Source organism: Capra hircus, chromosome 8, assembly GCF_001704415.2.
Source record: "Capra hircus breed San Clemente chromosome 8, ASM170441v1, whole genome shotgun sequence".
NCBI classification, from domain to species: domain Eukaryota; kingdom Metazoa; phylum Chordata; class Mammalia; order Artiodactyla; family Bovidae; genus Capra; species Capra hircus.
This window is the reverse complement of record NC_030815.1, coordinates 38,741,904-38,765,141: the sequence shown is the minus strand read 5'-3', so window position 1 is coordinate 38,765,141 and position 23,238 is coordinate 38,741,904. Positions and strand designations below refer to the sequence as shown.

The 23,238-nt window shown below is 40.3% G+C and overlaps 1 protein-coding gene across 1 annotated transcript in view; it reads right to left on the bottom strand.

The window, feature by feature from the left end:
• The window catches only part of ERMP1 (endoplasmic reticulum metallopeptidase 1), a 62,183-nt gene that overhangs the window by 9,024 nt on the left and 29,921 nt on the right, over nucleotides 1-23,238 (bottom strand). Inside the window, exons 6-13 of the mRNA XM_005683759.3 lie at nucleotides 22,804-22,896; nucleotides 20,217-20,429; nucleotides 17,503-17,723; nucleotides 14,507-14,681; nucleotides 13,951-14,141; nucleotides 9,871-10,023; nucleotides 7,348-7,550; nucleotides 5,764-5,879 (exon numbers count right to left, since the gene is read on the bottom strand). Of these exons, the coding sequence (XP_005683816.2) occupies nucleotides 5,764-5,879; nucleotides 7,348-7,550; nucleotides 9,871-10,023; nucleotides 13,951-14,141; nucleotides 14,507-14,681; nucleotides 17,503-17,723; nucleotides 20,217-20,429; nucleotides 22,804-22,896 (1,365 nt within the window). The remainder of the gene's footprint in view (nucleotides 1-5,763; nucleotides 5,880-7,347; nucleotides 7,551-9,870; nucleotides 10,024-13,950; nucleotides 14,142-14,506; nucleotides 14,682-17,502; nucleotides 17,724-20,216; nucleotides 20,430-22,803; nucleotides 22,897-23,238) is intronic.

The window sequence follows — 23,238 nt, the reverse complement described above, 5'->3', positions numbered from 1 at the left end:
AAAATGTCCCTACTACCCATGAAGCAGTATAGTGTTACTTGAAAGTTAACTTACTGAAAGCTTGAAACCACTGAAAGTAATGTTTAACAAGTATAATTAAAATGCTAATATATCAATACAAAATTTAGGCTTAAAGAAAGTAGGGAAAACCACTAGGTAATTCAGGTATGACCTAAATCAAATCACTTATGATGATACAGTGGAAGTGACGAATAGATCAATGGGATTATATCTGGTAGAGAATGTGCCTGAAGAACTATGAATGGAAATTAGTAACACTGTACAGGGGGCAGTGACCAAAACCATCCCTAAGAAAAATGCAAAAAGGCAAAATGGTTGTCTGAGAAGGCTTTACAAATAGCTTAGGAAAGGAGAGAAATGAAAGGCAAGGCAGAAAGGGAAAGATTCATCCAACTGAATGTAGAGTTCCAGAGAACAGCAAGGAGAGATAAGAAGGCCTAAAATGAACAATGCAAAGAAGAGGAGGAAAACAATAGAATGGGAAAGACCAGAGCTCTCTTCAAGAAAATTAGAGACATCATGGGAACACTTCAGACAAAGATGGGCACAATAAAGGACAGAAATAGTAAGGACGTAACAGAAGCAGAAGAGATTAAGAAGACATGGCAAGAATACATTGGTGAACTGTACAAAAAAGATCTTCATGACCCATTGTGGTCACTCACCTAGAGCCAAACATCCTAGAGTATAAAGTCAGTGGGCCTTAGGAAGCATTACTACAAAGTTACTGCAGGTGATAGAATTGCAGCTGGGCTATTTAAAACCCTAAAAGATGATACTGTTAAAATGCTGCACTCAATATGTCAGCAAATTTGGAAAACTCCCTGGTGGCTTGGACAGTAAAGAATCTGCCTGCAATGTAGGAAACCTGGGTTCAATTCCCGGGTCAGGAAGATCCCCTGGAGAAGGGAATGGCTACCCACTCCAGTATTCTTGCCTGGAGAATTCCACGGACAGAGGAGCCTGGCAGACTACAGTCCATGGGGATGCAAAGAGTTGGACACGACTGAGTGACACTTTCACTTTCAGCAGACTGGGAAAGGTCAGTTTTCATTCCAGTCCTAAAGAAAAAAATGCCAAAGAATGCTTAAACTATCACACAGTTGTGTACATTTCTCATGGTAGCTAGGTTATGCTCAAAATCCTTCAAGCTAATCTTCAGCAGTATGTGAACCAGGAATTTCCAGATGTACAAGCTGGGTTTAGAAAAGGCAGAGGAACCAGAGATCAAATTGCCAACATTCATTGGATCATGGAGAAAGCAAGGGATTTCCAGAAAAATTTCTGCTTCATTGACTACACTAAAGCCTTTGACTGGGTGGATCACAACAAACTGTGGAATATTCTTAAAGAGATGGGAGTACCAGACCACCTTAGAACCAACGGTTAGAACCGGACATGGAACAACTGACTGGTTCAAAATAGTGAAGAGAGTACAACATAGCTGTATATTGTCATCCTGCTTATTTAACGTATATGCAGAGTATATCATGTGAAATGCCAGGGTGGATGAATCACAAGGTGGAGTCAAGATTGCTGGGAGTTATATTAACAACCTCAGGGACATAGTTAACAGTCTAATGGCAGAAAGTGAAGAGAAACTAAAGAGCCTCTTGAGGAAGGTAAAAGACAAGTGAAAAAGCTGGCTTGAAACTCAATTCAAAAAACTAAGATGATGACATCTAGTCCTATCACTTCATGGCAAAGAGAAGGGGAAAAGGTTGAAGCAGTGACAGATTTTATTTTCTTGGGCTCCAAAATCACTGTGGACGGTGACTGCAGCCATGAAACTAAATGATGCGTGCTCACTGGAAGGAAAGCTATGACAAACCTAGACAGTGTATTGAAAAACAAAGACATCGCTTTGCTGACAAAAGTTCGTATAGTCAAAGCTAAGGTTTTTCTAGTAGCATGTATGGATGTGAAAATTGGACCATAGAGAAGGCTGAGTGCTGAAGAATTGCTTCTTTTGAATTGTGCTGGAGAAGACTCTTGAGAGTCCCTTGGACTGCAAGGAGATCCAACCAGTCCATCCTAAAGGAAATCAACCCTGACTGTTCACTGGAAGGACTGCTGCTGAAGCTCCAATACTTTGGCCACTTGTTGTGAAGAGCCAACTCATAGGAAGAGACCCTAATGCTGGGAAAGACTGAAGGCAAAAGAGAAAGGGGCAAAGGATGAGATGGTTAGATAGCATCACCAATTCAATGAACATGAATTTAAGCAGACTCTGGGAACTAGCTGAAAAACACCACCATCAAAAACATTCATAGTACTTCAACACCAGAATACACCTTCAAGCTCACATGAAACATTCACCAAGAGACCATATCTTGCACCATAAAACACACTTCAATAAATTTAGAACAGAAATACAACGTATGCTCTTAGACCCCAATGAAATTATGCTAGAAATCGATACTGAAAAACAAATGTTAACAAAGTAAAGTGAACCAGCATTTTAATTTATGAGATGCACCAAAATAGTGTTTAGTGGGAAAAATACAGCACTGAAAGCATACATTAGAAAAGATGATCTAAAATCAATACTCTTAAGCTTCCACTTTAATAAACTGGATTTAATCTACTCTTCTTTTTCTAAACTAAGTAGAAAAAATAAGTAATTAAAAACAGCAGAAATTCATAAAATTGTAATAGGAAGTCAAGACCAGTTCTTTGAAAAGATCAGTAAAACCAATAAGGCTCTAGCTAGGCTAAGAAAAAAAGAGAAGACACAGATTACTAATCTCAGAAGTCAAATAGGTGACAACACTACAGGATGAGCCCGTGGACAGTAAAAGGATAATGAAAGAATATTAGGGACACTGCAGGCACCAAAATTTGATAACCCAAATGAAATAGACCAATTCCTTCCAAGACAATCTGCCAATACACACACAAGAAAAAACAGAGGATCTGAAAGTCTTTTCTTAAATGAAATTGAATGATTAACAACCTTTCAAAACAGAAAGAACCAGGCCCAGATGAGTTCACTAGTGAATTCTACCAAATATTTAAGTAAGAAATTATACAAATTCTCTTCTATTTCTTCCAGAAGATAGGAACAAAAGGAATAATTTCTAATTAATTTTGAGGCCAGCATCACCCTCATACCAAAACCACACAAAGACATGACAGGAAAACCTAAACATCAGTATTCCTTCATAAACACAGATGTAAAAATCCTCAACATAATATTAGAAAATCAAATCCAACTAAGAATTATACACTACAACCAAGTGGAATTTATTCCAGGTATATAAGATTGGTTCAACATTTAAAAATCAAGTAATATAATCCATCACATAAACAAGGTAAAAGAAAAACCACAAGGTCGTATCAAAAGACAGAAAAATATTTGATAAAATCCAACATTCATTTACAATAGAAACTAGCAGCAAACTAAAAACAGATAGGAACTTCCTCAACCTGATAAAGAACATCCACAGAAAATATACTCAGCTAATATCATCCTCAGCAGGTAAGAAAGCTTTCTCATTAAGGTCAGGAACAAGGCAAGGATGACCTCCTCTTACCACTCAGTTTCAAAATCAAACTAGGAAGTCCTAGCTAATGCCACGAGATAAGGAAATATAAAGTGTAAAGACTGGGAAGAAAGAAACAAAACTGCCTTTGTAAATGACATGATCATCTATGTAGAAAATCAGAAAGAATCAACCAAAGAAATCCTTGAACTAACAATTATAGCAAGGTTATAGGATACAAGGTTAATACACAGAAGTCAGTTGCTTTCCTATATACCATCAGTGAGCAATACTATTTACATTAGCATCTCAAAAATTGCATACTGAGGTATAAATCTCACAAGATACGTACAAATTCTATATGAGCAAAAGTGTGAAATTACAAAAATAAGATATAAATAAATGGAGAGATTCCATGTCATGGATCGGAAGAGTCAATAATGTCATTTTCCCGAACTTGATCCATAGGTTCAATGCCATTCCAATCAAAATCACAAAAAGCTATTTTGTGCAAAACCAATACAGTATTGTAAAGTAAAATTTTTTTAAAAAAAGCTATTTTGTGGGTATTGCCAAATTGATACGTGGAAAGACAAAAGACAGGCAATAAGCAGTATACTGAAGAAAAGTAAAGTTGAGACACTGACATTACTCAACTCCAAGAAATACTATAAAGCTACAGAAATCAAGACAGTGCAGTTAATGGAGAAAGAATAGAGAAACAGATGAGTAGAACAAAATAGGGCCCAAAATAGTCCCGCACAAATATAGTCAACTGATCTTTGGCAAAGGCAACTCAGTGGAGACAGGACAGTCTTCAACAAATGGTACTGGAACAGATGCAAAAAAATCAATCTAGACACAGACCGTACACCTTTCACAAAAATTAGTTCCAAACATATCACAGACATAAGTGTAAAAAGCAGGATTTTAAAACTTCTGGAAGGTAACATCAGAGAGAATTCAAAGACCTTGGGTTTGGCAATGATTTTTAGGTACAACACCAAAAGTGCATGCCATTAAAAGAAAGTAAGTTGGACTTCAATAATTTAAAACACTTATGCTCTATGAAAAACCCTTGTTAAGATATGAAAATACAAACTGGGAGAAAATATTTGCAAAATGCATGATAAAGGACTTGTACCCATATATAAAGAACTCTTAAATCTCAACAATAAATTAATAAATGGACAAAAGATCAGAATAGACACCTCACCAAAGAAGTTATACACATGGCAAATAAGTATGAAAAGATGCTAACAACATATGTCATTAGGGAATGACAAAACAGTAACGAGATACCACTGCACATCTATAAGAATGGCTAAACTCCAAAACACTAACAGCACCAATGCTGGTGAGAATGCAGAGCAACAGGAACTCAAATTCCTTGCTGGTAGGAGTTCATACTTTGGAAAACACTTCAGCAGCTTCTTACAAAGGTAAATAGAGGCTTATTGTACAGTCCAGCAATTGCACTCCTAGATCTTTATCCAAATGAGTTGAAAACTTATTCTACACAAAAATTTGCACACAAGTGTTTATAGCAGCTTTATTCAGAATTGCCAAAAACTGTAAACAACCAAGATACTCTTCAATAGATCAGCAGATAAACTGTGGTACATTCACAGCAATAAAAAGAAATAAGCTATCAAGCCATGAAAAGACATAAAAGCACCTTAAATGCAAATTACTAAATAAGCCAATCTGGAAAGGGTACCAAGTAAAATTCCACGCTATATGATATTCTGGAAAAGGCAAAACAATGGATACGGTAAAAGGTCAGTGGTTGCCAGAGGGCGTGAGCAGAGAGATCACTGAGGGGACTTGAGGGCGGTGAATCTATGCTGTATGATATTGTAATAATGAATACATGACAATACGTATTTGTCACAACCCACAGAACTGAGCAGCACAAAGAATAAGGACTTTTATTATTAATAACGTATCAATGTTGGCTCATCAGTGATATGTTCCACACTTAATGCAAAAGGAGAATAATAAGGGAAGCTGGAGGGTAGGGGAGGGCAGACATGGGAAATGTTTGTACTTTCTGCTCAAATTTTTCTGTAAACTTTTTGTAAACTGCTCTAAAAAATAAAGTGTTTTATTTTAAAAATCATAACCAGCTTGAATTGCTTTTAAAAATGCTAAGTTCTTCCTAAGTTGCTGGTCACTATTATAAATTTGAGGAAAAAATATATGTGCGTATTGAAATTTTTAAGAAGGGAAAGAAGAAAAAAACTATTTGACTTACCTGTTGCTTCAAAGGTCAGCTTTATGGAATCCCAGGGTGTTTGTTCTTTGGATACAAGTCTGAAATGAGCAGGTTCTCTTGGAGAAACTTCTGGGGCAGGAAGATACCAGTTTTTCCTATTTGGAAAGGTAACTTCAATATTTAGGTTGCTTTATTGATTAACTTCTAGCTATAACTCATGGACACGCTCAGAATATAAAAAACAACATAAAATCTGATGGAAATAATGATAAACAATGTGAGTTTCTCTGAAGCCCAGGTTTTTATGTAGTAAAACCTTCCTGAAGTTAAGAACAAGGATCCCAGGTAATCTGAGTTCCATTACCCATACTATTTCTTCTCCTCCATTCCTTCACTGCCAAACCATTAAACTTCCCAGAAAAGATGCTCAACATCACTCATTATTAGAGAAATGCAAATCAAAACCACAATGAGGTACCACTTCACACCAGTCAGAATGGCTGTGATCCAAAAATCTGCAAGCAATAAATGCTGGAGAGGGTGTGGAGAAAAGGGAACCCTCCTACACTGTTGGTGGGAATGCAAACTAGTACAGCCACTATGCAGAACAGTGTGGAGATTCCTTAAAAAATTGCAAATAGAACTACCTTATGACCCAGCAATCCCACTGCTGGGCATACACACCGAGGAAACCAGAATTGAAAGAGACACATGTACCCCAATGTTCATCGCAGCACTGTTTATAATAGCTAGGACATGGAAACAACCTAGATGTCCATCAGCAGATGAATGGATAAGAAAGCTGTGGTACATATACACAATGGAGTATTACTCAGCCGTAAAAAAGAATTCATTTGAATCAGTTCTGATGAGATGGACGAAACTGGAGCCGATTATACAGAGTGAAGTAAGCCAGAAAGAAAAACACCAATACAGTATACTAACACATATATATGGAATTTAGGAAGATGGCAATGACGACCCTGTATGCAAGACAGGGAAAGAGACACAGATGTGTATAATGGACTTTTGGACTCAGAGGGAGGGAGAGGGTGGGATGATTTGGGAGAATGGCATTCTGTCATGTATACTATCATGTAAGAATTGAATCGCCAGTCTATGTCTGATGCAGGATACAGCATGCTTGGAGCTGGTGCACGGGGATGACCCAGAGAGATGTTATGGGGAGGGAGGTGGGAGGGGGGCTCATGTTTGGGAACGCATGTAAGAATTAAAGATTTTAAAATTTAAAAAATAAAAAAATTAATAAAATTTAAAAAAAAAATGAAAATGGGGTTACCAAAATAAATAAATAAATAAATAAAATAAAACAATTAGAAACTGATGCTTAGCTGCTTGCTATCTGTTAGACCAGTTAAGAGGGCTACCCTTCGTTCAGGTTTCTAGAGGAAAGACGTCCTAAATTTGAAAAACCAAATTTTGAAGGGAAAAAAAAAACTCCTGAGTGTTTTGTCTGTAGTGATATCAGAGCTTTTGTAGTGATAAAAATAATACAACACTCAACTTCTCTGTTAAGCAGTTTAAATAACAGAGTACCGACATAGTGATAGGAATTGAGAACACACTAACCCCCAACTTAAAGCAGAGAAGTAATGAACCAACCTGATGAGGAAGTGCACAGGAAGGTACCAAGGGAAACCGCAGAGGGGGGCGTTCTCCTCACAGTCAGCGCGGATGGAATCGTTGATCTCGGAAATGTGAGGGGTTACGTGAGACATGCCGGTGTAATCGAACCCATTGATCCATACTCCAGAGTCCCGTTTAACTATGCTTCCGTCCAGATCATGAAATGTTCTAGTTATATGCTGAGAAGAACAAGCCTAATGAGGAAACTACTGTTTGAACTCCTTCACCCACATCCCTGTCCCACGTGAACAAAATGACCAAGTGACAATACCAAGAAATGAAGAGGCTCCCGAGCAACAGGAACCCTCACGCACCACTGGCACCAACACCTCAGGAGACTGCTTAGCGTTACCTCGTAAAGCTAGCATGCACATACCCTTCATGCCAGCAGCTCCACTCCTGAGTGTGGACCTTAGAGAAACCTGAACAGGGTACAAGAGTGTTGGTTCCGCACTGTCTGTATTAGCAAAAACTGGATACAACCCAAATGTCCATTAACAGTAGAATGGACAAATAAAGTAGGGTATCATCCTAGAACAGAAGTCTATTCAGCAGTGAAAAATAGTGATAACAATTCAACCTGGAACACTCTGATATGCTGTTGGGCAATAAGAAGCAAAGTCACCAGAGTATTTACGGTTTGGCTTTATCTATAAGAAGCTCAAAGACAGGCAAAACTTACATGTTGTTTAGAGATTCCTACATATGTGGTACAGTGATGGTTAACTGCAACCTTTAAGATAGAACTTTGGAGGGTGGGAAGAGGGAGAGGAGCAAAAGAGCTGGGATTAAGGAGGGAACACGAGGGTTTTCTAAGGTGCAACTAATGATCCTTTAATTCAAGATGATTGTTTTACTATGTCTTACAAATATACTGCTATATTTGTATTCATACAAATTTTTTTGAAAACCAACTATTTCAGATTTAAAACACATGAACACTAAAACTCCTAAAAGGTCTCAAATACATTCTAAAAGAAACACACACAAACACACACACACCCCTTTCCCTTTCAGTCTATTACGTGAAGCTAATTCATGTGCAAAGAAAAACAGAAATCACAGCTCACCACTAGATGACAGACTTGTGCCTAACAGAATGAAAAGGCACCTTGCTCCGTCCTGAATAGCTCTATTGACAGCAGAAACCAGCCTGAAGAATATCAAATTCGAAAAGAAACAGTACAAAGGGCAGGGGTGAACCAAAGCCCACAGGCCAAATGGCCTGCTACTATTTTTATAAATAAAGCTTTACTGGAACACGGCCACATGCATCTGCTGGTATTGTCCATGGCAGCTTCACTCTGTAAAAAACAGAGTGGCTAAAACAGACCACATGGCTGGCAGAGCCTAAAATATTCATTACCTGGCCCTTTATAGGAAAAGTCTGCCAAGTTCTGAAACTGGGGAAGAAGAGAACCCCAAAACAAATCAAGACAGGAGTTTTTTAAAAAATAAGAGTCTAGTCTTGCCTGGAAAATCCCATGGATGGAGGAGCCTGGTAGGCTGCAGTCCATGGGGTCGCTAAGAGTCGGACACAACTGAGCAATTTCACTTTCACTTTTCACTTTCAAGCATTGGAGATGGCAACCCACTCCCAGTGTTCTTGCCTGGAGAATCCCAGGGACGGGGGAGCCTGGTGGGCTGCTGTCTATGGGGTCGCATAGAGTCGGACACAGCTGAAGTGACTTAGCAGCAGCAGCGGCAGCTTCTAATGACTACTGATGCAACATCAGTCACATAAAATGTATCGCTGTGTCCTACAGGTTTGTAAACAAGGAATAGTTGGCTCTTCCTCAAAATCTCCTCTCTGATATTTAAGTTCAAACATATTATGATTAATTTACTCAAGTCTCTGAATAGTAATCTAGGTTATGACTCTTGGCTTTTCTGTTTGGGCCACGCCATTCCCTCTAACAGGAAGACTGAAAATAAGAGGACTTAAGTTCAAGTTCTTTTTCCTATTTTTCACCAGCTCTAAAAAGTTTGCAGAAAAACCTGAATCTAAGAAAGTTGTAAATCTCATTCTATTAATATCTAAGTTGTTATACTTTCGCTATCCCGTATTACCTTGAATGTTACCTAAGATCAGCCTTACTAGCATTTTAAAGAATGTGTTTCCTTTTCCAGTTGATAGGAGTTCACATTTTTACTCAGTCTGCAGACAACTTTACAATCTGTACTTCTGACAGTTCATTACTCCATGATACATACATGCGCTCGTTTTTCTAAGTACATTTTTGTAATTTGAACAGTAGTAAAAACAAACAGGTTTCCATTCAGTCCCTTGGGAGAAGGGTTTCTAGCTGATCAGAATGCCTCTTGATGGTCAATCTTTTCCTCACTGCCTTACACAAAATAGTCAAGGTACAATTAACAGGTCAACAGTAGAAAAGTCACCTATGTGTTTTGAGCTTTACTGTTGACTAGTGAAGCTCAAAACACCATAAGCCTTTCCCTGTCCAGAATCTTAAATAGCTCACACAAAATCACTCTTACCTGAAGAAACACTCTCTTTGGCTTTGGACTGGCAGGGTTGGAGCTGTACGGGAAAAAACTTCCACTGCAAACAAGGAGGAATGTAACTGTACATACCAAAGTTAAACTTAGCATTGTTCTTTTTGTGCTTTTGGCAAGGTAGATGAAGTTAATCTAAAAACACAAAAACAGAAAAATTACCATTGGCAGGAAAGTGGTTTTGGTGACTTTCTAACAGGCCTATTGTAGCAGATAATGAAGGACATGTATCAGCATGTGCTAACATACTCCAGCTTCCAGTACAAAACGCACTAATTATAAGGGATTTCCATCACAAGTCAAGAGTCTAAATAAATGAGATGCCCCCATCTGCACGATGGTGGCTTCTTGTCAGGCAGCCAGACAGTACGGGGGATCAGGGTAACTGAGACAGGGTCTCTGCTCAGTCAAGAGATCAGAGCAGGTACATCCGTCAGTCAAACCATGGCCTTATTTTATTTCTGATTCTGTCAATACTCTGCAGCCAAGACTGTACAGCAGACAACTGTTCGATTGTACCAGACATCAGGACATGTTTTTATTAAAGAAGTAACCTTTTATGCAAGTAAGCAGGCCTATTTCAAAACAAAACTCAAGTTCTGTTCGTGATGCTTTCATAACATGCCCAGGTTGCTGCTGCTGCTGGATCCACCTAAACGAGCGTTTAGATTCACCTCCAAGACTGCCTGTGAGCCTGTGTTTTAAGGAAGAACTGCTGGAAAAGTAGCTCTGCACTGGAAACTTATGCAGTATCAGAAATCAACGTTTAGTTCAATTAAACAAACTCTGAAAACTGAAACAAGCTGGGAAAGTAAAAGCCATTCTGCTCTTTTCACTGCCGAGCTAACCGAAGCCAACACAAACAGCAAATCTGAACCTGGGCAGGAAAAGCAAGTGGCTCAGTCTCAAGATGGGCATCCTGAAAGTCCTAAATACATCAGTTTCTTAACTGTAATGAAATCACTGAATTAAAGTTTGGGGGGACACACAACTCATAGAATATGTCCACAGATCTCTTAGGGGTTCTGAAGGAGCCACTCAAGGAAACAATGACCTAATCCCAGCTCCCCTTATTGGCCACCCTCCCAGGGTCAAGAAAAAGAAAAGTGAAGAACATAAAGGTGAAAATGTTTTCTTGAGATGAAAATGAAAAATTATTCATACTAAGTACTCAACTATATGAAACTAATAAAGAGATTTTATATCTACAGTATAACACGTGCCATCCAGAGTAATCTCCAGCAAAGGAGTACTGGCCTTATGTTTTCACACTGGAGCCAGAAAGGAGAAAAAGTACCCAAGGATTTAGGGTAGTGAGTTAGCAAAACACAATTTGTTACCCTGTCTGTCCCTCTTCCTCCTAGGAGTCAATATTTAAAATGTGGCTCCTGAGCACAGTATCAAATACCCTGCCACGTAATGAGTTTCACCTCCAGTGGAAGGCTGGTTAGGTTTCGGTACAGAGTCATGTGGGTCCAGATAAAATCTCCCTGTGGTTCCTGTCATTCTCCACCCTGCTGCTACCTAGAGCTGTCCTACAGCTTCCGGTTCAGCTATAGTTCCCACATCCACATTCTGTCTTCTCCAGGTTATGAGGCTCATTTCTGCCTCTTCTATCCACCTTCTGGAAGAGGTTTGGTAATGGTGATAAATGAAAAGGTGATCCCAGGGAGAGAAGGAAGAAGAGAATGGCCTAAGTAACAACACGTCTGGACCCCACTGTCTTAACTGTCACTATCATTATATCTGATACAGTTCCGAAATGGGTGTGAATGAAAATGAAGAGAAGCATGAGAAGGGCCTATGGAATGTCCAGTGAGTACTGGCTTTTTCTGTTTCTCTCTGACAGCTTCCTCCTGATCCCCCTATCAGTATTCAGGTAATCAGTATAACCATGACGGCCCCAGCGTGGGATAACTCCCAGAAGCCTGTTAACCAGTCATTTGACAGCAATTTAATTGCTTCCTAGCAAATATATTTAATAAATCCCCATAGACTTAGAGAAAAGCCCTCAGAAGTATGCATTATGGTTCAATTCTCCACTACCCAAGGAGAAAAGGCTCACTCTATTAAAAAGCCACTATCTATAACACAGGTACACACAAATAAGAGTGAAGAGAATGGTAACCCACAGCATCAAAGAGCAGCAGAGTTATCTCACATTATAATGACAGTCAAATTAGAGCTTAAAATATTCCAAGAGGCACCTCCAAAAGCTTTCCTAATAAAATATAATTGAGAAGATAATAACTTTAGTTGCTTATTGTTTCAAAGATTTCCATGCTTTGGGGTCACGCCCAGTTTTCAGCGTTCATTTTGTCCCTGGTTCATATGGAACTGATCTGAAATGCCCCACACTTTGGTCATCTTTTATGAGCATCAAGAGCCTTCATTCACGGAAGATGATTTACATACATTAGGGGGGTGGAGGATCCAGTTCATAACTTCGCTTACTCTAGATTAAACCTCATCTACATATGATGACACTACAAACTCCTTTAATTCTCACAACAGCCAACCTATCAAGAAACACAGAGGATTTAAAGGCTTAACATTAAAACCAAGAGAAGTAAACCTTGAAGGGAACAAAGAGCACTTTAGAATCTTCCATCCATCCCTGCAAATACCAGTAAAGACTTAACCACAGTATTAATGGTAAAAAAAAAAAAAAAACAGTTCTGTGTATAAGAATTACTCTACGGGGCTATAGACACAGTCACATACACAGCTATTTATTGGTGATTTTGGAGAAGGAAATGGCAACCCACTCCAGTATTCTTCCCTGGAAAATCCCATGGGTAGAGGAACCTGGCCAGCTACAGGCCATGGGGTCACAAGAGTCGGACACGACTTAGTGACTCAACAAGGACAAATTGTCTATTGAAGGGACTTCCACGGACGGTGCTGACCATGCATGTGGTATTCTTATCTCTGGTTCCTAGATCTTAGTCTTCACATGAGATGCCTTTTACTGTGTCAGTGTGAAAAGCTCACTGTCATCTCCATGAAGGAAAGAATTCTAGGAGTCATCACTATTTCTGTTTTGTCCCCTAGTCTCAAGTCTCAGAGTATAACTCCTGGTATTCAATGACTATGTCTTACTCTTAGGAACTGCAATGAAAAGAACCACAGAACTGGGGAGTGCTGACACCACGCTAAAGGCAGAGCTCCGCCTGGAGCTTGCTCCAGCAGGGTGGATGTTATCCACTCTGCACCATTTCTTCCCCCACTCCCCTTGGAGAGTCCCAGGGAAGAGAAGCAGGCATGGCAAAGGCAGGACTCTCTCTCCACGGGCGGAACACTGACAGAGCAAAATGACAAGGGCTGTAACACGTTCTCATTACTTGGTAAATGAGGCCTGCTCGGGTGTTGTATAAATGTGTCACTCAAGGACACAGACTCAACTAATGACCTTGGCGGTGCCAGCAGTGAGGCAGGTGAGTGACAGTGGAAAAGTCCTCATCAGAATTAGTCTCCCTTCACTAGCTCTACCAGCAGTGGTGAAACTACCACCTATTTATTAATGCTTGCCTCTAGTCAGTAAGTTCAAAACACGTTCTCAAAATTCACCACCAAGCAATCTCTACCAGTTCTCACCTGGTATTCATTCCACACATTCACATTCAGGTGGTCTGAAAGCTATCTAAAAAGAAGTATCAGTAGAGGATTTGGGAGCATGAGGAGGCAAAAATAACAAAACCCCCCTTCTACATTTTCTGACCACACCGAACCTACAATAGGCACCATCTCTTTGGCTTAAGAGTAGAAACAGTGTTGGCCACTCAGCCGTGTCTGACTCTGCAACCCCGTGGGCTGTGGCCCGCCAGGCTCCTCTGTCCATGGGATCCTCCAGGCAAGTGGGTTGCCATTTCCTTCTCCAGAGGATCTTCCCAGCTCAGGGGTTGAACTCAGATCTCTTGCATTTTAGGTGGATTCTTTACAGTCTGAGAAACCAGGAAAGCTCTTCAACACTATTTCATAAGATCTAGCATGGTTAAACTCATCACATATTTATATATAAAATGAAGAAGGAAATTTAAAAAAATAAAACTTTTTCCTTACAAAATAGGATGAGAGAATCATGGTACAACCAGCCAAAATAGAGGCCAGCACAACGTCAGGTGGAATTTCCGAACCACTCCTGCCAAGGATAGGGGTAAACATCTCAAATACGGCCCAGATGAGGTACAGTGCATACAGATATGGAATAAACATCCCCAAAAGGTAAAAGGCAATAAATTTTCCTCCAGCACCTAAAAATAAAAGAGAAAGAAAACATACATCTCTGAAATTCTCCAGTGAGTTAATAGCTTTTTATAGCAACAGTGTATCTTTACACCTAACAAAAATTAGATTAGCTGATGACTTGGCCTATGTTATAAAGAGGGATAAAACGCTTTGAGAGGGTAAAATACAAATAAGAAAACAAAAAATGTAATATATTACCATGTGTTCATTTATGTGAGAATGATGGGTATAAGATAAACATCTGTGTGATCTTAAAACAGCAACAATTTTGAAAGCCTACCCAATAAAATCAAATAAGGAGACAAGTTTCGGGAAGCCTTAATGTATTTTAAAGCATTTCCTGTTTGTATTGCAACCAAAAATACCCTACCATGCTGCTTCAAGTCCTTCTGCACGCAAAGCTTTGTGAGCAACGGGAATGCCACCCAGACGGCACTAATAAATGCAGAGCAGAGCCCTCGGTACGTGAGCGCTGTAAGGAACCCACAGTGTACACACAGTGAGACATCAAAGAATACTTCTCCCAGATACTGGCCACTGGCATTCTGAAAGAAAGAAAATACAGACAACCCATCAAGATCTTCTATTGCGGTATAATTTCCACTGCTCAGAAAAGCTACATTTTGTCTTGAGCAGGGTCTATCCTTTAAACTATGAAGTAAACACTGACAAAGCTACCTCCTCTCACGAAGCAATAAGTTCAAATTGCTGCACAGGAAAGGAGAATTTAACAAGTTAGGGTAAAAACATCATTACTCATATATATGCTTTCCCTCCACTGGGCTGAGAGACCTTTGGAAACGTTCTAAAGTAGAACAAAGGACTTCCCTTAAAACATTCACTTCTATAAGCTCTTTTATTCATGAAATTTTCAAAGAATGTCAAGCAAACCAGAGAAACAACCCGTATGCAGAACAGTACAAGCTGCTGCAGCGCCTCCAACAGCACGCCTCAAGAACCGCAGGACCTTCAGAGCACAGGGCCTTGGGGGGTTTGATCAACACTTGTTGAGCTTTGAAGTCTGAAAATCTGAGGATTCCTGTACAGCACCTTGAGTTCTGCAGAAGAAAGTTGCCTTATGGACTTTATACATTTTAACTTCTGCACCAGTGATTCTATTAACATGAAAGTTATAATTTCGGTGCAGAAACACCAAAGCAGAAATAGGTATGTTTAAGCTTTTCTCTCTCCTCTGCCTTCTCATTTCTATACAGTCCAGGGCATGTTTGTTAAAAGGGCCCCTACTTCAAAAGTGCAAAAGAGTTTCAGTCACACGTGTTTCAAAACAAACTTAAGGGCACTTAACAAACTTCCTTGGACAATGAAAGATAGGCTCTTGTTGGTAAAATATTAGATGTTCAATACTCTTAGTCAAGAGTCATGGTCTCTGAAAAGAATAAAATAGTTCTCGGGATTCAATGTGAAGCCACATTCCACTCAGATAGTTATTTAAAAACAAAGACAGCAACAATGAAGACTGTAATAACTGAAGATGTTTTACACTGTTCCCACTTTGTACCAAGTTCAAACATCCCTCAAATCTAGTTCCCCTCTGCCCACCTCTATCACCCTTTCCCCCTTCCAGTCCGTTGGTAATGTATGCTGTTACCAGTGTGTTCCTGCTGAATCACAAATCTTCTCATTCAGTACCCTGCCTAGAAAGTTTAAAATGTGGCCCCAGTGATTTTTAGGGTTATGCTCTTAACCATCAACCTTATCTTCACCACATGGAACTTTTTATTGCCTGTGACCCAAACGCATCTTATACATTCTGACCTTTGCCCATCAACCAGTTCCCTGGTACATTTCTACTCAGACCACAAAAAACAGAGTTCAAATGTCACCACCCTCTTCATGAAGCCTTCCTGACTTCCACAAACAAAATTCATCTCTCCTGGCCCTACAACCTTACAGCACGGTGAACCTATCACTCTATTTCACTTTATCCCAGTGCACTGAAGTCACTGTGGTTTCCCCATCATTTCATCCCCCAGTGAGACTGTGACCTTCTCAAAGGAAAGACTACGTCCCCAGTCTCTGTACCAGGCCTGAGGATGGGAACCCACTGGGCACTCAAAGACAACGTGAGACAAAAATGCACATATTACTCTTTCTACTGTGCCTTCAGCCCAAAGTTTCATAACTGGACAACTGAAATTAGAATTTTACTAAGCATTCCTGTCTTACCCTCTACTGTACCCCAGTGCCATATCAACCAGGGTGTCAGCCACACTCTGGTTACATCCCACTGCAGCCAGAATAAATACTTGAAATTGAGCCGCATCATGTAGTTCTTTTGGAAACTGAAGTCATGAAGATATAAGTATTGGCTCAGCCATAAACAGATGGCTAACCTCAATGAATCTTTCTTCAGTAGGGCCTGCCACACAGAAGAGCTCCTTAAACCATATCCCAACATGAACTGAACTGAGACCCAGCTTCAGGTACTGAAGACATGCAAGTGAAAATATGCTGTTTATAGTCTTCCGTGTCTCCAGTCTAATCCCCAGCAGGACAAACCGAGATGAACAGGTGTGCACATGCCATACTGAAAATGATGGAAGAAAGACAGACTTTCCCTTTTATTATCTCAGGAAATCAGAACGTGTGTGGCTTGCTCTCTCACTAATTATTCAGTTTTTAGTCCTGCTGTCTCATAAACCTAATACTTAACTTTGTTTTTACGAAACAAATGTACACAGTTGAAACCATGACTACGGCTATTTCTCAAAGACAGCATATGTCATTTTGGAACTCTCTCCCTTCGCTTTCTCTCCTCAGCAATGTGTCATTAACCCCCAGACCACCTAGCATGCTGACATGCTGACAGAATCTGTATCAACAACACAGGTTAAAAAAAAAGTAAAGAAGACTGAACATGTTCATTGCAGCTTCGGATACAGTGCTCAGCCAGGCAGAAAAGAGTGTCAGTTCTGTGCCGGAGACTGCCTAAGCACGGGGGACTGTGAACAAAACCACCCTTGCCCTCAAGGAGCTGACAGTCCGTCGGGGAACAGAGCTTTTCAAATAAAAATAACCGGTGGTCCCAGGGAAGGCTGGTAGATTAAGGAGCATGGTTATAAAAACTGCCACTGTCAGCAGAGGCAGAAGCATGCTAACACACCTTGGTGTCACCAACACCCCAAACACTGTTTGCCAGCCATGTAAACTCATTTATTTAAAGTCTGCAACCCTCCGAATAAGAAGTTTTCCAGAAAGTCAACATGGTTCTGGGAGTCAATTTTCCATAACCATGCCAAACAGTTTTTGGTGTCACAAAAGGCCAAACATAAGGAACCCCACCTGAGTTTGTCTTCAATCCTTGAAGGTGGCAGAAAGAAATCAATGAAAAAGCCCAACACTTACCACATAATAAAATCTTTTCGCAAGGGTATGTATGAATATTATTTTGGCTACAGCTGCAGTTCCATACAGACAAACGGAGACATAGAAGTGGTTATACCATGAGAGGGACTGTCCAATAAGGGAGATGAACACTGCTATAATGAGAACTGTAACCAAGCTGGTAAACCAGCTTATCAGAGTGATGCCAAGTCCACAGAAGAAGTCCTTTGTGTAGGTAGCAGCTGACGGAGAGAAAAAAAGAGTAGTGATCACTGTCTTTATCAAATCAATTTCACAACCAGTTAGTAGAATTAAAGGAGCAAACATTAAAACAAAATTTACCACTATAATTGAAAATATTAAAATTTCCTAGGGGTAAGGTTTGTTTAACATTACAACAAGGAAAAGAACAGTGAATAAAATTCAGGTATGAACATTTGCTGAGAGTTGGTGGGTACAAAAGACCCAAAGAGGTAAGTCTTCAGGAAAAGTTCAGCTATATTCCTGACTGGGAAAGGGAGTCATCTTGATTTTTATCACCTCTGGAATGCTCTGTGTATTGAAATAACAGCAAAAATGGAAGGCAGAGTTACATATAAAATCTTAGCAAAAGCAACAACACGAGAAGAGAAGCAGCATGAGAAAATAACCAGTGATTAAGGGATACTTAAACCGCTGCTAAATATCTGACCTGCTAACAGCACACACTAACTTAAGACTATTAAATAGTTCAAGCAGAAGCAGACCAGTTTAACCAGAAGCAGTTCATTCATACTCCAGAACAGGGTGCTACTGGTCCACAATGTGGACACTTTTTAAGGGGACTCTTCACTAAAAGTCAATCTTTACAAACCATTTTCTACAAGCTTTTGAAATACTTCCATGAAGTGCGTAAGTACATAAAAATTGCATGCTTCACCAAGACTAAAAGTATAATGAGCATATCACTCTGATAATCATTTAGAAATTTCTTCAGTTCAGTTGCTCAGTCATATCCAACGCTTTGCAACCCAATGGACTGCAGCTTGCCAGGCTTCCCTGTCCATCACCAACTCCCAGAGCTTGCTCAAACTCATGTCCACTGAGTCAGTAATGCCATCCAACCGTCTACTGGATGTCGTTCCCTTCTCCTGCCTTCAGTCTTCCCCAGCATCAGGGCCTTTTCCAGTGAGTCAGTTCTTCACATCAGGTGGTTAAAGTATTAAAGTTCCAGCTTCAGCATCAGTCCTTCCAATGAATATTCAGGACTGATTTCCTTTAGGATTGACTAGTTTGGTCTCCTTGCAGTCCAAGGGACTCAAAAGAAGAATCTTCTCCAAAGCATCAGTTCTTCGTTGCTCAGCTTTCTTTATGGTCCAACTCTCACTTCCATACATGACTACTGGAAAAACCATAGCTTTGACTAGATGGACCTTTGTCAGCAAAGGAGTGTCTCTTCTTTTTATATGATGTCTAGCTTTGTCATAGCTTTTCTTCCAAGGAGTAAGCATCTTTTAATTTCATGGCTGCAGTCACCATCTGAGTTTTTTTGGAGCCCAAGAAAATAAAGTCTGTCACTGATCCATCGTTTCCCATCTATCTGCCATGAAGTGATGGGACCAGATGCCATGATCTTAAGTTTTTTGAATGTTGAGTTTTAAGCCAGCTTTTTCACTCTCCTCTTTCACTTTCATTAAGAGGCTCTTTAGTTCCTCTTTACTTTCTGCCATAAGGGTGGTGTCATCTGCATATGTGAATTTATTGATATTTCTCCCAGCAATCTTGATTCCAGCTTGTGCTTTATCCAGCCCAGCATTTCGCATGATATACTCTGCATATAAGTTAAATAAGCAAGGTGACAATATACAGCCTTGACGTACTCCTTTCCCAATTTGGAACCAGTCTGTTGGTCCATGTCTGGTTCTAACTGTTGCTTCTTGATGTGCATACAGTTTTCTTAGGAGGTAGGTATGGTTGGCAGAGGTATTTCCATCTCTTGAAGAATTTTTCCACAATTTGTTGTGATCCACACAGTCAAAGGCTTTGGTGTAGTCAATAAAGCAGAAGCAGATATTTTTCTGGAACTCTCTTGCTTTTTCTATCCAACAGATACTTACTGGCAATTTGATCTCTGGTTCCTCTACCTTTTCTAAATCCAGCCTGAAAATCTGGAAGTTCTCAGTTCATGTACTGTTGAAGCCTGGCTTGGAGAATTCTGAGCATTACTTTGCTAGCGTGTGAGATGAGTGCAATTGTGCGGTAGTTTGAGCATTCTTTGGCATTGCCTTTCTTTGGGATTGGAATGAAAACTGACCTTTTCCAGTCCTGTGGCCATTGCTGAGTTTTTCAAATTTCCTGGCATACTGAGTGCAGCACTTTCACAGCATCATCTTTTAGGATCTGAAATAGCTCAACTGGAATTCCATCACCTCCATTAGCTTTGCTCGTACTGATGCTTCCTAAAGCCGACTTGACTTCAACTGCAGGATATCTGGCTCTAGGTGAGTGATCACACCATCATGGTTATCTAGGTCATTAAGATCTTTTCTGTATAATTCTTCTGTGTATTCTTGCCACCTCTTGTTAGGTCCATACCATTTCTGTCCTTTATGCAAGAAATTTCTTACAACAGTGTAAATCAAATGTTATTTTTCTTAAGATTTGTAACTTCTTAGAAAGATACAAGAAAAGTGCCAAAAAACTTTAGGTAAACTCTACACCCATCCAGAATTGTAGTTTTAGAGGAAAATACTTACTCTTATATTTGGGATGCAGTAATTTCCTTCCCAGGTATAAAACAACAGCCATCACCACCATATAGTTAATTATTGAGCCAACACGAGATGGGTAAGCGATGACAAACAGGCCAAGCACATCAAAGAAGACCATGTTTCCATGTTGATACTTAGAAGAAGAAGCCAACATATCAGATGTAGCTAGATATTTAAGAACTGCTAAAATGTTGTCACCTATTAGTAAAAAGAAATGAAAGGTAACAACGCTGAATAAACCATCCACTGCTGGAGTCAAGGAGTACCTAGAAAGACTATGAACAGAAACAGCTTTCTAACCATCCTACTGCTCGCCCGTTTTTCTTGCTAACTATCTCTTATAAGGTCCATGCCCTATGTGCTGTTTCTTCTCTGCTTTGAAGCTCAGTGACCTGGTCTTCATCCTTTCTCTTCTACTTATTATAGCTACCCCCTGATCAACTGTACCCTTGCTGGTGACAAACCCAACAGCTATTTCTCAGTCTCTATTCATTTAATATATACTTAACATAGCAGACACTGCTCTGACATAGAAATTCAGTGGGGAACCAAGAACCTCAAGAAGCTCACAGACACCAAACAAGTTATTACACATGTATTAAGAATTAACAAGGACTTCTCTGCTGGTCGAGTGGTTAAGAATCCACCTTGCAATTCAAGGCATGCAGGTTCAACCCCTGTTCAGGGAACTAAGGTCACACATGCCATGGGGCAACTAAGTCCTCATGCCCACTCTACTGAGCCCATGCTCTGGAGCCTGCACCCACAAGCCTGCATGCCCCAATGAAAGATCCTGTGTGCCACAACTAAGACCCGATGCAGCCAGATAAGTACATATTAAAAATAATAATAAGGAACGTCAGTAATACCTCAATTAAAGAAAGACAGTATGGAGAAAGTGCCCTAAGAACATATCAGGGAGACTAGTGGAGTTGGAGAAATCAGGGAAGCACCTGAGGAAGTGAATTTCTAGCTAAAGGATGGATAGGAGCTACGACAGGGAAGAGACTTTGTTTAGAGACCTGTGTAGATAAAGGCCCCAAGGAGGGGAGAAATGTCCAGAATGAGGAGCGAGAGTATTTTGCAATGAAGCTGGAGAGTGGGCTGAGTCATTGTCAGGCAGAAGCTGGCACCTCAGAGGCCGTCATAAGTATCTGTTACATCAATCAGTGACTGAGTTTATAATGAAGAATTATAAGAAGCTTTGAATGGCTGGCATATCTTCTGATGCTCATTCCATCCTGGACTTCCTCTTCTTTTCACTGAGGACACCACACTGTCTCACTGTGGGATTTCTCTCATTGGCTCTCCTGCCGCCTTCAAATGCATCTCCCCCTAGGCTCAGGTTTGTTTCACTCTTCCAAAAACCATTTCCATTCTCCAGACGTCCATGGTTTTGACAGTGCCTTTAATTTCCAAACCCACCCAGTTCTGCCATGGTCTCTAATGGTGCATCTGCGTTTTCATCTGGTCAGTTCACAGACGCCCTCTGTCTCGTGTCTGACAGAGTTCACAGCCTCGTGCCCTCCTCACTACTGCTCTGGGCGAGCCGCCTTCCCATGTCCAGTTATGGTCAGTGGTGTCATCTCTCCCGGGCCAGCCAGGCTTGACCCTCTGAGGTCTTGCTTGCTGCCATCCATCCGATGCATCCCTGCTATGTAACCTATCAAGTCTTGTTGAGTTTTCATTCAAAATGTACCTAGTTTTCCACCCTTGCTTTCATGTCTATCTTTTGCCAGCACTACAGTCTAGGTCTTCGTATGCCACACTAAAATTACTGTTGGAACAGCCCTGACTCTTGGCTCTCTCCCCTTCTCTCCCATACACTCCATACTGCATCACCAGACTGACAGCTTTTTAAACCATCATTCATTCACATATGCAGGCCTTTAATGATCTCTTATTCCTACAGCATCCGCTTGCTGACTTTTGAAGCCATCTACAGCTTTCTCTACCCCCATACACCTCTGCCTCGTTTCCCTCTATGTCTGAAAAATGCAGCCTCCATTCACACTGTAGTCTAACAGTCCTCGGCCCAAACAAGCCCTACTCACGCAGAGCTCTTACTCGAACAGGCTCTTTCCCACTGTGCCAGATCCCAACTCTTTGCAAGGCTCAGCCTCAGACTCACTTCCCCTGACTACTACTGATGTCACTGGAAAACATTTTAACTCCCCTGTCCTGACACCTGTCCTATATAACTGGTTCACCTGTCCTCACCACACAACCTTGGATCAATGTAACTTTTCCATACCTGGGCAAGTTGCCCGAATATGTGTTTGTACCACCTCCAATGTACAGCTTCCATTTTGGCTACACTCTGAATACTCAGCAATGTTTTCATAACCCTAGGTCAACTCCCTTTCAAATTCCTCATAATAAATAGTTTTAGGTTCTTAACTGCTAAACTAGACTTTGAGGCTAAAATTCAAAGCCTCGTCGAACTCCAAAGCCCCACTTCATTCACACCACACACTGCCTCCCTAATGCACAGGACACAGAGTATCTATAGGCTCACAGGTCATCCATAATATTCCATCTTAATATCAAAAGTCTAAATGAGAATACCAACCTGCTCTCTGAATGGAATCTGTTAGAATTCTGTCCGCTGTGTCATACTTGGTGTGATAAATGTATCCATTCTCAATAAAAGCTAAGTCTATTCCTAAGACATACAGAAAAAAAAAAAAAAGTCATTTTACTTTAAAGATTGACCTCAATTTAAGGCCTCTTTGTTTAATGTATTAAATTCCTAAAAGACATCAAAGCAGCAGCATGACTGCTTTGTCACATTCAAGAAGGAATGATGAAATTCTCACAGAACCTATAGCTATGGTACATAATTCAATATATAATGACTGGGGCATTACAAGTCACACAGCAAGGAGTAGGAATACTGGCATGGGAGGTCATCAAAACTTTGCCATCTACATCCTTGCCAGGCCAGAGCCAAATTTTAACTTTAAATAAGCTGTACAAGTCCCCAGGGCAGTTGGCAAAGCAAGGT